Source organism: Protomyctophum bolini, assembly GCF_963924005.1.
Source record: "Protomyctophum bolini genome assembly, chromosome: 1".
In the NCBI taxonomy this organism is placed as follows: Eukaryota; Metazoa; Chordata; class Actinopteri; order Myctophiformes; family Myctophidae; genus Protomyctophum; species Protomyctophum bolini.
Genome location: NC_137862.1, coordinates 46,672,807 through 46,688,128, shown reverse-complemented (window position 1 = coordinate 46,688,128; position 15,322 = coordinate 46,672,807). Strand labels below are relative to the sequence as shown.

Sequence of the window (15,322 nt, the reverse complement as noted above, 5' to 3'; positions counted from 1 at the left end):
TAGACTATTCTACAGATTAGAATATATAAATCACTACAAAAGGTGAATCATGTTATTTATTACAAATTAATACATAAACATAACAAGAACACCCAAGGACAATTAAGGGCCTTTTCCAGCAGATTTATGTCCTTCTGGGCCTGGATCATGTCAATGTTCATGAAAATATGATTATGCTGTTCATGTATCATTGTTGTCGTTGTTGTTGTTTCTTCTTCTTCTTCTTTGTGGTTGGACTACTCAGAACAGAAGCAATGCTCATAATTTCTTATGACATATTAAATTAATTGTACTGAATAGTTACCTTATGTGCCAGCTAGCATGAAGATAATTAAGTAAAGTAAGTATAAATTGTACTAATTGCACACTGATATTCAATGTATTAGGCTATAACATGACATCACACTTGATCTTTAACTTAATCTGTAGTCTATACCAGTGGTTCCCAAAGTGGGGTCCGGGGACCCCCATGGGTACTTGAGGGAGTTCCAGGGGGTCCCCATGAGCTAAATGATATTTAGGAACCAACTAGACCCTTATGGGTCTGTAACTCAGAGAGTGTACAAATGGCTCCATTTGTACACTCTCAGAGTTAAAATAAAATTTATTTTACAATATAAATTGGAGGTCCCAGAGATAGAAATGCCATTAAATGGGGGTCCGTAGACTAATGCATGTCAAACTGGGGGGGTCTTTGAAATTAAACGGGTTGAGAATCACTGCTAGAGCCGTAAACATCTTCTCTTATGGGGGCCTCTGGCATATCTTTTCAAATGTTGCTCCCATTTAATTAGTGTCAATTTGGGGGTCCTTGGCATGAAAAAGTTCGGGAACCACTGCTGTAAGGTCATTAGCTCCCTCTATATGTACTGTATGAGAAACGACTGAGCAGCAGAGGAACATGGAACTTCTGACTGGGGTCAGTTATGGTGAAGACAACCTGCAACAAGAGGAGAAAACCTGTGAGCAAATATACATGGATTTGATGTCCTTTGTGCACACAGAAGAGTACGGTACAATCTTTTGCACAACCAACAGAAGCTGCACCATCATGAATTCAGTTTGAAGTCAAATCTCGGCGGACTGAAGAATTATAGTCAATGAAAAAAAATTGTCAAAATAACAAGCTGAACCATAATTTGCTCACCTCCACGTAGGGATAGAAACAAGGCCCTCCGAGGCTCTCCCAGTACTGACCAGTCTCAAAGCGCATCTTGTACACACCAGTCGTGAACCTTTCTCTCGTGATTATTCCTGGGCAACGTCCATCAGCATTAGTTGCCCTATGATAATAATTATAATAACAATAAAGAGTGGTAAACGTGTCAATTTTCAAGTACAAATTAACTCTTTATAGAGCATGATAATATATATTACACATACACATGTCGTGTTCTTCTCATGTGTTACCCTTTTGTGATCAGATTCCAGACTGCATTGGTTGGGTCTAGTTGATGAAGGCTCAGGCCCATGTTGGACCCAGGGATCCCCATTCCAGTGTTCAAGACATGGGTGGTGAGAGGACTACCTGGCACTGCTATTTCCATAGTCTAGAAATCAACAATTAATGGGAGCCACCAGAGCATGCATTAAAGTACTATAAAAGATAACCTAGAGCAGTGGTTCCCAAAGTGGGGTACCTGCATGAGGGAGTTCCAGGGGGTCCCCATCTAAATGATAGTTTGTAACCAAATGGACCATTATGGGTCTGTAACTCAGAGAGTGTACAAATGGAACAGGTCCATTTGGTTCCATTTGTATACACTCTCAGAGTTAAAATAACATAGATTTCACAATATAAATTGGGGTCCCTCCTGCCCATGAGATAGAAATGCGGCAAATGCCATTAAATGGGGGTCTGTAGACTAATGCATGTCAAACTGGGGGTCCTTGAAATTAAACGGGTTGAGAATCACTGCTAGAGCCGTCTTCTCTTATTGGGGTCCATGGCATATCTTTTCAAAAGGGGTTCCACGGGCTAATTAGTGTCAATTTGGGGGTCCTTGACATGAATAAGTTTGGGAACCACTGACCTAGAGGGTACCGGAACTTGTTATCTTCTACAAAAATGTCACAGCTAGGCTGAAACTGTAAAATGATCTGCTTTATTATCATGCAATTAATTATAAGGAACCAAGACCACAGTAGGCCACGCACGCACGCACACACGCGCACGCACACACACACACACACACACACACACACACACACACACACACACACACACACACACACACTGTAGATCCGCTATTTTTGCTATCCCTCATACAATGAAGTTCCGTAAATCACTTAAGGTTATATTATATTGATGTAGGCTACATTTGAATCTAATACCACTCAACATTCCTCTCTCTGCTTTACTCTGCTTTCACACAAGCAAGCAGCCTCAATTTGCCTACACACTACACAAAGATTATGTAGCAGAAGGACTGTATTAGTGATGGGAGTTTAATCCGATTCTAGTAGTTTTTAGATTAATAATTGGCATCGGTTCGATTAATCAATCAGACCGATTAATTAATCAGGCTGATTAATCGGTCTGTCTTTACAGATAAACAAGCCCAAAGTAACAGCTTCAACAGATCTACAAGCTCACAATATTAAATAAAAAGGAATTAAAGTTAAATCTGACTTGCCTAAGCCTCCAATGCAGATATGCTGTTACATGTATTTATCAGAATGGACTAAATTATTATATTTTTTTAATACAGAATGTTATCATATCGGTAATATCGGTTATCGATAATAACAGCAATTAATTATATCGGCCTAGACTAGATATTTGCCCAGCATATGGTTACATTTTGCCATGCTTACCTTATTTTCTGCCAGAATGTGACTCTTTAAACGTTGCAGCCTTTGAACACTCATGTGCACAAATGATTAAAACTAGTTTCAGATTTTCCTCACTGTCCTTTCACAGGGTCTTGGTTCATCTGCTGTGCCACATGAAATGGAAGGGACTCGCTTATCTGTTTGGTTGTTGTGCAAACAGTAGTTGTGCAAGTCACGGTAGTCACCCCTTTAACCATTCAATTTTTTAATATAGGCAATACTCAATGAATTAACAAAATAACTCGAAACTGTATTGAGACAGTGATTCTTTAAGCTGATAATGTAATATACCAAAGTAATTTAGCAGCTACTTTTCTTTCATTATGTTGTTGACTTAATTTAGTACAGCACATTTGACTGCTGTGGCAATGACCTCTACAGGCTATAACATTCTGTAACGTCTGGGACATAATCTGTCAGTGAGAGAAGCACAAGGTTCCAGTAGTTGTTTCTAATTATTATGGCACATTTACATTGCAACTGTTCCTATACAATAAAACTGTATAATAAAAGGCCATACTGTACATACTAGCCTCAAATACAAATTCAACCAATGGGGAATCTGAATTAGAATTTGTAAACGGTATTATTAACACATTGTAATAACCCACCTGTATGATTGTCCCCAACATTGAATATGAATTACCATGCATTATGTTATGTTAATCTTATGGTCGGATGCATAGTAACTTCACAAATGTCAGCATTAACACACTTTGTTGTTACTTTCCATTCAGCCCCAAGTAATTAATTATCTTTTTGAGCCTGAAAGTACAGTAGCTCATCCCGAGTACTGTAGCATATAACCGTTTGTAAAGTGGTCTATTGAAGTTTGCTGCCTTCCAGGTGCATGGCCGATAAAAAATACTAATACCCATGGTTGGTCTATGTGTCACAAACGGAGCACAGCATGCTGTTGTCTGGCTGCAGCAGGGTGTTCTCATGGTTGTAGCAGGGTGTTCTCATGGTTGTAGCAGGTCCTATGGATGTTGGTCTGGGTGGGTCTGGCATCTCTCGGTTTCTCCAGTAGGATGTGCTCCCTGGCATTGCTTGGTGTGCATGTTTGGAGTCCTTTGGATTCTTTGCAATGGTGCGGACTGTTGCGTTCAGGATGTGCACAACATGGTTATACAGGCTGTGCTGGTGCAGGGTGAGATCGGGTGCCTAGTGGCAAGTAAACATTTGACTTCATCGATTGCATACTCTCTGGCTGGGTAGTAATGTGGAGGAGGCTCCACATATTATATCACTCCTTGACAAACTTGCATGGCCACTTTGTGTTCTCAGGTCATTTGCACCAGTATGGATGATAACGTGAATGAGAACCCAGGTGGTCACCAGCTCTCTTTCGGGTAAATGTCCACATTATGGCTGACTACTGCGAAACTATGCTCGACTGTCAGCACGGGACACTGCAAACATTGCAGGTGATTGTCGGCCACACAGTATATTCTATCTCTTTATGGATGAGAGTCAACTCTGTTTTGCAGTGACGTACGTGGGACATTTTGTCAACAGCCTCTGACCTCATTGTTCAGCCAGGAATTGACACTGAACACTACATATCTCTCTCTGTCGATATACTGCAAAGAACACTCCACAGGCATTTGTAGTCATTATGAAAATACTTTTACTACATTGACATTCAGTGCTTCCATTTAACTTTCGTTGTTAATGCAAACCAAAAGTACACCAATACAATTGTAATAAAAAAAACAGTCTCTTAAAAAAAAAAAAAACAATAACAAACACCAAAACAAAATGCAAGGTAAAAACCATACAGCTGACCAGTTACAGGAAAGTTTACAATAATACACAATATAACACTTTGACCTCGACATTTCCCCTGCTTAAAGTACCAGAACATAGTGGATGAGACAAGGAAAGCGCATTGGCAAAAAGAAGACTTCATATCAAAGCAGAAGATGATAAAGTGTGTAATATCTTTCTGAGCTGTCCAAGGTCAGGGACACAACATAAGAATAGGCCGCTACACACTCACACGCACACGTAAAATAAGTTACTTCACTACTGAATGACGAGGACATGACTGTCACATCTGTGAGACGGGTCCCAAATACATTTGAAAAGAAAACTAGTAGATTCTGAAATACCCTGTCATCATTGGAAAACTCTCTTAAAAAGTAACAGGTATTTAATTACAATAGCTTTTTATGAACACCAGTCATTTTGTATTCACCATCTCTCTACACAAGATTCCCATCATTGACCTTTGTTTCAAAATGGCAATATTCTGAGTCAGTGGTTAAGATTAGCATGATCTTCAAAGCCCATATTATGTTACTACTTTTCCAGTTTCCTTATGATTTCCATTCAGATTAAATAGACCTTGCATAGCTCACACATCTCTTTCCAGGGAAATAGCATAACCGCAACCACTAGTAGCAAGTGTTCTGTTGTGAAAATGACAGGCAATGCCATAACGATGCAATATTTATATGAATCCGTTTTAGCTGTCAGATATAATTGCTGTCTGTCTAGTATTGTGAATGAGTGTGCAATTGTCTTCCCCACTGGGCTGAACCTTTATTGGATAGATAATCCATCCAATAGATTGCAAAGAGCAAGGGTAGAGGAAACAATATGTCAAGAATAAGATAAATAAAAGCTGTAAATGTGTAAAATATTGTGCTAACAGCCTAGGCTACGATATTGTGGTATATAAACAGTGTGGCAGGGAGTAGAGCTGCTGATACGCATGTATGTTGGATCAGTGCAGGGACTGTTTCTCTCTTCCTCTATGAGTGGCACTCAATTCATCTCTTCTCTCATTTCATCCTCACATTTCATCCTCAAGGTCAGAGCTGTGGTTACTCATCTGTGAAAGACAGACAGACAGTGATTATGCAAGACATGCAGACTATAGACGCATGAGAACAGAGGTTCATTTACCGTTAGACTCGTTAGGTACCAGGCTTTCATTTTTGTCTGCGCAAAAAAATGAAAGCCTGGAGGAACGCATTGGCCGCTCCTTGTCTAAGAGTGGGAGGAGTCAATCCAAATGATGAGCTGCACTAGGGGGAGACCCGCCCCTCTAGACTAACACATTAGCTCAGGCTAATTTACCGTGTGATGGTCATCATCCGTGGCCTCGCCTAGTTCGGGGCTCTCTCTCTGGATGCGATGGCGAGGACTGGGTGGAGAGAGAGGGGGGAGTAAATGTTCGGGGCTGCTGTCAGGATATGGTGAACCGCCCGGACTGTCCTCCCTCAAAGGAGACCCTGTGACACACACACACACACACACACACACACACACACACACACACACACATTTTGGTGGATGTACCGCTCAAGGAAATGACGTTGACACTTTGACACAAGTTTGTTTTGGTGCAAGGAGTTGCATTGGTGCGGTTTGTTTTGTTACAAGGAGTTGCATTGGTGCGGTTTGTTTTGTTGCAAGGAGTTGCATTGGTGCGGTTTGTTTTGTTGCAAGGAGTTGCATTGGTGCGGTTTGTTTTGTTGCAAGGAGTTGCATTGGTGCGGTTTGTTTTGTTGCAAGGAGTTGCATTGGTGCGGTTTGTTTTGTTGCAAGGAGTTGCATTGGTGCGGTTTGTTTTGTTACAAGGAGTTGCATTGGTGCGGTTTGTTTTGTTGCAAGGAGTTGCAGCTGGTGTGGTTATCAGGCTGGGTTGTTGGGTTGTTATCAGGCTCTTCTCTTCTCAGATGAGGAATGGTGGTCTTGGTGAAGCTTTGCAAGGTATCTGGGTTGTAAAGCCTGATACCTTGGCGCGTATAGGAGTCGTATTATGGTATGAAGGGGTCTGGGTTGTAAGGCCAGCCGCCAGACACCTCGGTTCATATGTGTTGAGGTGTTCCTGATCTTGAATCTTGTGTCTTGTGAAGTTGTGTCTTGAGCCTTGAGCCTTGTGTCCTATGTTCTGTATCCTGCGTCTTGCTTGGGTCCAGTAGACTGTGGATTTGGGATCGTTGGAGATACCAACCAACGCACACGGTATCTCCAACGATCCCAAATCCACAGTCTACTGGAGGCTGGGACCGAGGCTAGTATGCACGTAGCATGAGCTGAACTGTGATTGGTCTACTTTTGTGGAGACAGAGATACAGAGACATGTAGGCTACAGACAAGAGACGAACAGAGACAACCCTCCTGTTTTAGACGGCTATATAGGCCTATATTCGACATACTGACGTAAAAACAAGGCACCAATAAATTGCTCCATGGTTAACGGATAGAATAGACTAGAGCTACTGACAGGCTGAATGACTGAGTGGACCTTTAATGGCAGATGCCATTAAAGCAGTATTGCACGCAAATGGCCACATGAGGGCAGCAGCAGCTCTTTCAAGGACATTGCTGATAGACATTGTCCATCAAATCTCAGTCTGTTCAGCATGCTCCACACACAGCCGCCCAAACGAATAAGAAATAAACAGTGATCGCTCCACTAGCCTTCACAATGCTCCTTATTCTCATAAATAATTAATTATTGACTCTTACCAGCCCTCCTGCATGTGGAGTGGACTCACCTCTGTGGTCATTCCCTGCCTTTGTGTCCATCCTATCCAGACTGTCGAGCAGGCCATCGATCTGTGTCTTTATCAAAGTCAGTTCCTTCTTAATCACCTGCAACTCCTCCATACGCACTGAAAAGGCAGAGAGTGGAGAATTACAGCAACAGAAAACATCTCAGGGAGAGCTTTAAATGACATTCTACACTGAAATTCGATGATTGTGGGCAATCACTCGATATGAATAAGCCTGCACCCTTCCACTCTTATTTTGTTTTAAAGTGTCAACACACGCACACTTCTAGCGGGCAATAAAAAAAATGTAGTGTAGCTGAGTAGCCCTGCATGTACCCCAGAATCCTAGTAGGCTTTCTTCTTAATTGGATGTATTGATTGATTGATTGATTGGTTGGTTTATTAGACAGAATGCATAAACCGCAACAGAGTAGTCCAAAAGGGATAGCACCAAATAAGGTCCTTGGTCTTGTTTCCATTTAGGACCTATGCAATTAATTCCCTTTTTACGGGACACAGTATACTGTGAATTGATTTAAAAAATTTACAAGGTTTGAAATGGTTTAGCTCCTAAATACAGCTGTATCCATATACCATGGATACTTATTTGTTGTTTCTCAATGTGAAGCTTTTCCAGTAATAGTATATACCTGGTATCAATTCAAATGTGCAACACCGTGTCAATATAATAATATTATATTATTATATATAGTAACTTGACCTGAAGTGCGTGTGTACTGTATAGGTGTCACGTGAGAACGTCATCTAAGGTCACATTCCCACCTAATACTTCAGTAGACTCGATGCGTATGGGCGGAGAATTTGGGATTCTTGCATATTTAATTTGCCTTCACACTGTCATCCGCAGCAATTGGAAACACAGCAGGGGGGACCTTTATCAATGTGTTACATTCATAAACTAGCCTACACAGTGAAATCTATGGTGATAAAATTATACTCAATAACGTGCATGTGTCGTGCCGTCTGGGACTGGACCCCCCCCCCTCTCTCTCTCTCTCTCTCTCGCTCTCTCACTATACGCATATACAACATTGTTTCTTTTATTTACTGCGGATTGCATTCACACCTGCACCGAATCTTAATCAAGTGCGTTTGGAAGCGAAGCGAAACCCCCGTTTTTGCTCGGAGTAGAATGCGGTTCTTTGATGCGCATTAGGATTCGAATGAGCCTTCACACCTGTCAAACGAAGTGCACTTTCTGAAAATGCGCAGCAGGATTCGTTTCAACCGCAGCAAAGCTCTCTGGTGGTGTGAATGTGACCTTAGGCAAACGCATCTATAAATCAGAGCCTCTGTCGGCTGCCTCACGTACACTTGGCCGTGGTCGTGCCGGTGGAGTGGGCTCTGGAGCTCTTGGCGTGAGCTCTGTCTCGGCTGCGTCTGTGCCCAGAGGGGAAGGAAGAGGAGGAGCGCGAGCGCTTGGCCAGGCTGGGTCCTTCATGGGAAAGAGCGGGCAGGGACGCAGGCACCCGCTGGTAGTCATACACCCTAGAATGGCAAGACATATTATGATATGTGTTAGACCCGAGTTAAAAACATTCACTTTGAAAGAATATATATTCAAAGATTTGACCTATGAGCTCGTAGATCTGCTATTTTTCAATAGCTAAATTATACCTTAATGTTTAAAACACCAAAAGGGGTTCCCGCCCAAAATGGGTTAAACAAGTATCCTATACTGAAAGTCTTTGACATACACTGCAGGGTGTTTGCAATGATTTAAAAATGTATGGCACGGCAATTGGCAATGCAAGAGGCTACCTCGTCTGTCTGCTATAATCTTGCAAACCGCTGGTCTGTACCATGCAGTGTCTTGTGTCTTGCCAGTGTCTTGTGCAGACTGCCAGTATAGGCGACAGAAGTACCTCCACTAATGTTGAAGTTCATAATGGAATGGTCTTGGATCGGGCTGAAACCTTGCCAAATCTTTGAGTCATACACACGTCATATGTCATAGACAACTGACATAATATAGACTAATGTCACAAGGTCAGGTGGCAACATGAAGTACGTGATCCACATTGAGCCATGCGGTTACCATATATGGATATGGATTCATAGATCTACATGATTCCATTTGTTTATGAATGTGCGCTTTTATGTAGTATTGTCCAACCAACTGTACACACACACACACACACACACACACACACACACACACACACACACACACACACACACACACACACAGGAAGTTTAGATGCGTGACCACTATTAACCTATAGATCTGAATGGAATATTTAAACAGGGTAAAGTGTAGTACAAAAAAAAGGCGTTAACATATAGAACCGAAATTAGGGGAAGGGAGGGAAAGACCTGACAATGCAGGAAATTTGTTAAGGAAAGTTCAGTTATTTGAAGGATAAATACAGTAGGCTATAAACCCATATAACATGCTCTTCTATCTTTGTTCTTTATCTAATTCAATTCCTCAGTTCTCATCCCTCATTCTCTCTTCCTTGCTTGCTCTGGACAGCTCATATCCCTATCTTCCACTGAATCTAATTGCTTCTGTCATGGCAAATCAAAAACTCTCAGTCAGGCTTGAAGGGATGGTGACAGAAGGGTGTATGACACTCAACTCACACTGGATACGGTGGATAGTAGTTACAAAAATGACAGCATTGTGTGTTTTGTGTGTTTGGATGCTGACATTACATTTGTCTGTGCAGTGTGTGAGTGTGTCCTTCCTATCTGGTAGATAAGAAAACATTGGGTGTGTGTGTGTGTGTGTGTGTAGACCGTGCATGCGTGCGTGCCATTCTTGCCTTTGTGAGTGTGTCCTTGTGTTTGTGACAATGATCATGAATATTAGGTTTCACATTGTAGTGTGATTATAAGCCAAGTGTGAGCAGTGGAGTGGTCATCGAGTGCTTTAAGTAAATATCCATGAGTGCTCAGAAATTATGAAAAAAATAGGAAGATTAGATACATTAGGCATTATGAAATTCCTTATGATGTATTAATTATATGATTATTGTTATAAAGTATTATGAATATTTAAGCGTATAAGTGTTACTGCATTTTCCCATTGGCAAGACATTAGCATACCGTGTCTTACAGTAGTTCACAGAAAAATCCTAATATATCCATTATTTGTAACTCTGAAAGTGTACAAATGTAACCAAATGGTTACAATTGTACAGTCTGTCGGGGGTTACATGAACGCTGAGGATTTGACTGTGTTGACGAGCAGGTGAATGGCTACAGCATCATGTGCAATAAGGAGATAGCCACGCATGGAGCAGTAAGCCTCAGTGCGAACTGCTGAGGAGAGAGAAAAGCACCTCTGATGTTCCATGTAAACACTACACTCTTAGTCTCAGTGTGGGTATAAAGTGGATTTACCCACTGAGGTGTTCACTAACCACAGCTCATCTCTGTTAGGAATGGATGCCCAAATGTTTGCACAATCCAATCCAATTACAATAAATCCAATAAAATGTGATCCAATTAAATCCGATTTGATTCGATTAATTTGAATATTTATCTTCTATTCTGCTCATAGATTCATAGAGTACTTCATCTAAATGCAGACGGACAGACAGATGGCTGCACGCACACACGCACGTGGACACACCCGCCACCCACCACCAAGGTGTATTCATCTAATCCCATGAGACCATAAGAGAGGCTTTGCGTATTGCCTGTGTGGGGAGACACAGCAAGACCAAAGAGCTGAGGGAGTTGGAGGCAGACAGACAGTGTCATTTCAGAGAATGGAAGCTCAGGCTCAGACAATGAGAGACTATGAGGATTAGAGGTGTGTGTGTGTGTGTGTGTGTTTTTTTTTTTTTTTGTGTGTGTGTGTGTGTGTGTGTGCGTGTGTGCGTGCGAGCATGGAGGGGGTTTTGAGTGAGTTTGTGCTTATGCAAACTGTATATTTTTCTGCTCCTTATGTGTGAACTTGGGAGACATTCTCTCCATACATGTATAACAGCTCAGGCAGAGACACAGCTTATTTCTGTGTGGTCTAATACACGCACACACACACACACACACACACACACACACGCATGCACACACGTGCACACACACACACACACACACACACACACAGCTGTCAGTAGAGTTAGCCAGCTACACAGGGCATAATCATGCACCGTGCTCAAAGCAAATTGAAAATCATTGGCGAGTGTTTTCTCTCGAGGAAAGAATGAAAAATGCAGAGGGAGGCAAAACTAGAAAAGCGATTAAAAAATGACAGCGTAAACTCACAGCAACGAACCACAGAAGGTACAGTATTTGTACGTGAGAAGGCAGGAAGCGACAAAATAAGGCCTGAGGTGTGTATGTGTGTCTACGTTTGTGTATAAGTTGTGTGAGAGCGTTTGCTGTGACAAACAGTCTTTTATTCAGATGTGCTGAGCACTGTATTTATGCGTGAAGCTTCCAAGCCTCACAGTACCTGGGGAGATAGAAAGGTCCCGCAGCAATTTCAATATAGAATCAGACTTTATAAATGGCTGAGAGTCAACTCTGTTTTGCAGTGAAGTGGGACATTATTTTTGTCAACAGCCTCTGACTCGATTGTTCAGCCAGAAATTGACACGGAACACTCCATCTAAGCACCACATGGGAGCGGCTATCTTTGAGCTTTTGTTCCGTTTGTCTGTATGGATGTACTGTATGTACAGTATGATGTACTGTTCGTCTGTGTTGAGGACCCCCTCTAAAATTAGATGTTGCATCTCTCTCTCTCTCTCTCTCTAAATCCAAGGACCGGGGATGGCTTTAGTAGCTCAGATTTATGTTATAAGTGGTTCTGATGATTGGAGACTTAGTTCTCGCCTGAATCCTCAAAGATGACCACACAGCACAAACCGAAGCATGTGTTTAGTATATCCTACCGTACAGTAGGTGTGTTTGAGCATGCATGTGTCCAAATGTGTTGCATTTTGTCCTCGCCTGAGACCAGGGAGTGCTGAGTCATCAGCGAACAAGAACAAATTGCAGTTGGCTGTTTTCATGTTGTTAATGTACTGTATAGGCTATAGGCCTTCTCTGTCACACAAAGACTCCAAAAAGCATGCATGAGTTCCAACTTCCAACACATATACAGTACCTGTCATAGTAGTCTTCCTGATAGCTGTCATAGTCCAGGTCAAACTCAGATCTGAGAGAGAGAGAGAGAGAGAGAGAGACAGAGAGAGAGACAGACAGACAAATTTGAGTGAATGTGTGTTAGATGGATGTGAGATTAGAGAGAGGGTGAGTGAGTGATGGAATGCAATGAACATTGATATTCTGACTTTACTGTACATGTAAGAAATGTCACAATATGTTCAGAACATGGGAAACCCACCCAATCAACCATGGCAAATTGTCAGGCGTGTGAATATGGTCACTGGAGCCATTGGGCCATGCATGTACAGTACCTATAATACCTAGAAATAAAGTCAATGACTGGAAACTAATGACGCTAAAGCATAAAGAAATCACATTCAGCATTTCTCCCTAATGCCAGTAGTGTCGCACGCACGCGCACACACGCACTTGTGTGCGCGAACGCGTGTGCGAGGCTGCGAGCACGGATCCAGATTTCAGACACACCAGTGCAGCTCTCTCAGTGGGAGCATTGGATTCTTGTGGTTTGTTTTTCTATAAACATATCAGAATATACAGCAGGGGAACTATACAAGATAGGTTTAACATATCAGAATATACAGCAGGGGAACTATACAACATAGGTTTAACATATCAGAATATACGGCAGGGGAACTAAACAACATAGGTTTAACATATCAGAATATACAGCAGGGGAACTATACAACATAGGTTTAACATATCAGAATATACGGCAGGGGAACTAAACAAGATAGGTTTTCATTGCTGGAATTAAAGGCATTAGTGTTTCTCAGAATCTCTTGCCAACAGCAGAACCACATTGGCTGACTTGCAACGAATCCTGGTTGAGGAATGGGATGTCATCCCACAGCTAAATGTGGCTAGGTTGGTGAACAGCATGAGGAGTAGGTGCCAAGATGTTGTGGTTGCGTATAGATCCTCCACACGCTACCGAGGTCCCTTAAAATGAATCAAATGTAAAATGGCCAATATGTGTTGTATTTTCCTTACTGTGTCATTACTGTGGGAGAGTGCAATCATCCAATATCCACCAAAGGAACTCAACTCAACACAACAGTGAAAAACTTTTAGTGTTTCTAATCCTGGAACCCTATTTTCTTCTTCATTATGTTTTGGGATGCGTAATTCACCATTTTATCCAAGGCTTCGCAGGGCGAGTAACTGACTGACTGAAAAAAGTCATTTTGGAGGTGAAGTATTCCTTAAAGGAGAATTCCATACTAGGACTAAGGCTTTCTTACCTTTATTTCAATTTGTAGTTGTTACGTCCCCACCAAAGAGGTCCAGGTATTATTTTGTGCAAAAGTGCATTCTTGGCTATTTCCCCTAATATAAGCCCTCAATGGGTTTTTTTTGTTGTTGTGCTAATTCGCTTATTTCCATCGAAATAAGTAGTAAAGTGTGCCGCTTGGGATACGATAGATCAATAGATTGCTACATTGCTTGCATGAAACATAATTCAGTTTAGAGCTTCACCACTGGCATACAAATAAATAACCATACTGTACAATAACCCAAAGTGCAATAGTGCTGGTGCAATGTAATTTCCAGTACCCTTTTAATACTATAGAGGGGGCTCAGGGATGGGGGGGGCAGGTTGTTCATTCAGCAGCCTGACAGCCTGTGGGTAAAGGCTGTTGGTCAGTCTGTTGGTTCTGGACCGGATGGATCGATATCTTCTAACAGGGGGCAGACGTTGGAAAAGATGGTGTGCTGGGTGGAACCGGTCCTGTAGGATGTTATTTGTGCGGCCGCGGCGTAGGCAGCGGGAGGTGAAGACTGTGGAGATAACCGGGAGACACTCTCTACTGCACAGTGGTAGAAGTTGATCAACAGAGCTTGTGGAAGTCCTGCCCATTTAAGTTTCCTTAAAAAGAAAAGGCGTTGCTGTGCCTTCCCCACGGCAGAGGTGTTGTTGGTCCTCTAGGACAGGTCGTCGGCCACAGTCAAGCCCAGGAAAATATTTACATTATGAAGAGAGGATATATTAAAAAATATATTTGAGCGATGGAAATAAGCGAATTAGCACAACACCCCATAGGCCCATTCAATTCAATGCAATTCAATTAATTGAGGGCTTATGGTAGGGGAAATAGCCAATAATGCGCTTTTGCACAAAATAACACCTGGACCTCTTTAACTACAAATAAAGGTAAGAAAGCCTTCTAGCATGGAATTACTCCTTTAACATAATGAAACCTGTTAAATTGCTGCAGTAATATTGCTGTTAGAAGTTTGCAGTTTCTTTTAACAAACAATAGCCTTCAGCTGAGAAATAGTACAGTATATTCATACATCTGTGTCAAAGGTTAGATCATGTCTGTAGGAGTGGTATTTATTTAGTGAAGACAGTTGACAGGTATAAGCACAGTTGTTTAGATATGAATTACTTTCAAGGTGAGTATACCAGTGCAGTTCTATTGTACGTGTATTTCTGTGACATTTGTGTGTATGGCAGCCTATAGTGTACAGCCAGAGGCAGATGGACAGCAGGGTCACTAAAGGCTAATTAATTTCTTTTCATAATTTTTTCAGATGCCAGAGCAATTGAATCTAGCTATAAATCATCTCACCGCAAGTGAGGGAGGGAGAAAGAGAGAGAGAGATTGTGTGTGTGTGTGTGTGTGTGTGTGTGTGTGTGTGTGTGTGTGTGTGTGTGTGTGTGTGTGTGTGCGTGCGCACGTGTGTGTGTGATTTGTGCACAGAAAAGTTGCTTTGTGTGCACGTGAATGAATGAATTAATGAATGAATGCAGATCCAATTTTGTTAGTTGGCTAAGAATCTATATCCACATGGAAATTAAATCAAATTAACAATACATTTGATTGTAAAGTGTATTTTAGAATAATAATTATCTGGGTATTTAA

At 41.7% G+C, this 15,322-nt stretch overlaps 2 protein-coding genes across 2 annotated transcripts in view; both read right to left on the bottom strand.

Annotated features, from left to right (window-relative positions):
* Positions 1 to 850: 850 nt before the first annotated feature.
* Positions 851 to 1,547, bottom strand: uraha (urate (5-hydroxyiso-) hydrolase a; the record flags this gene model as incomplete). The annotated part of the gene is made up of 3 exons (XM_080771067.1): positions 851 to 940; positions 1,148 to 1,283; positions 1,411 to 1,547. 3 exons carry the CDS (start codon positions 1,545 to 1,547, stop codon positions 851 to 853), a joined length of 363 nt encoding a protein of 120 aa, XP_080627193.1.
* A 2,900-nt stretch (positions 1,548 to 4,447) lies between these two features.
* The window catches only part of LOC308333930 (heterogeneous nuclear ribonucleoprotein C-like), a 39,571-nt gene continuing 28,696 nt past the window's right edge, over positions 4,448 to 15,322 (bottom strand). Inside the window, exons 3-7 of the mRNA XM_080790465.1 lie at positions 12,433 to 12,483; positions 8,680 to 8,855; positions 7,350 to 7,466; positions 5,923 to 6,077; positions 4,448 to 5,674 (exon numbers count right to left, since the gene is read on the bottom strand). Coding sequence (XP_080646591.1) covers positions 5,636 to 5,674; positions 5,923 to 6,077; positions 7,350 to 7,466; positions 8,680 to 8,855; positions 12,433 to 12,483 — 538 coding nt within the window. The 3' untranslated portion in view covers positions 4,448 to 5,635. The remainder of the gene's footprint in view (positions 5,675 to 5,922; positions 6,078 to 7,349; positions 7,467 to 8,679; positions 8,856 to 12,432; positions 12,484 to 15,322) is intronic.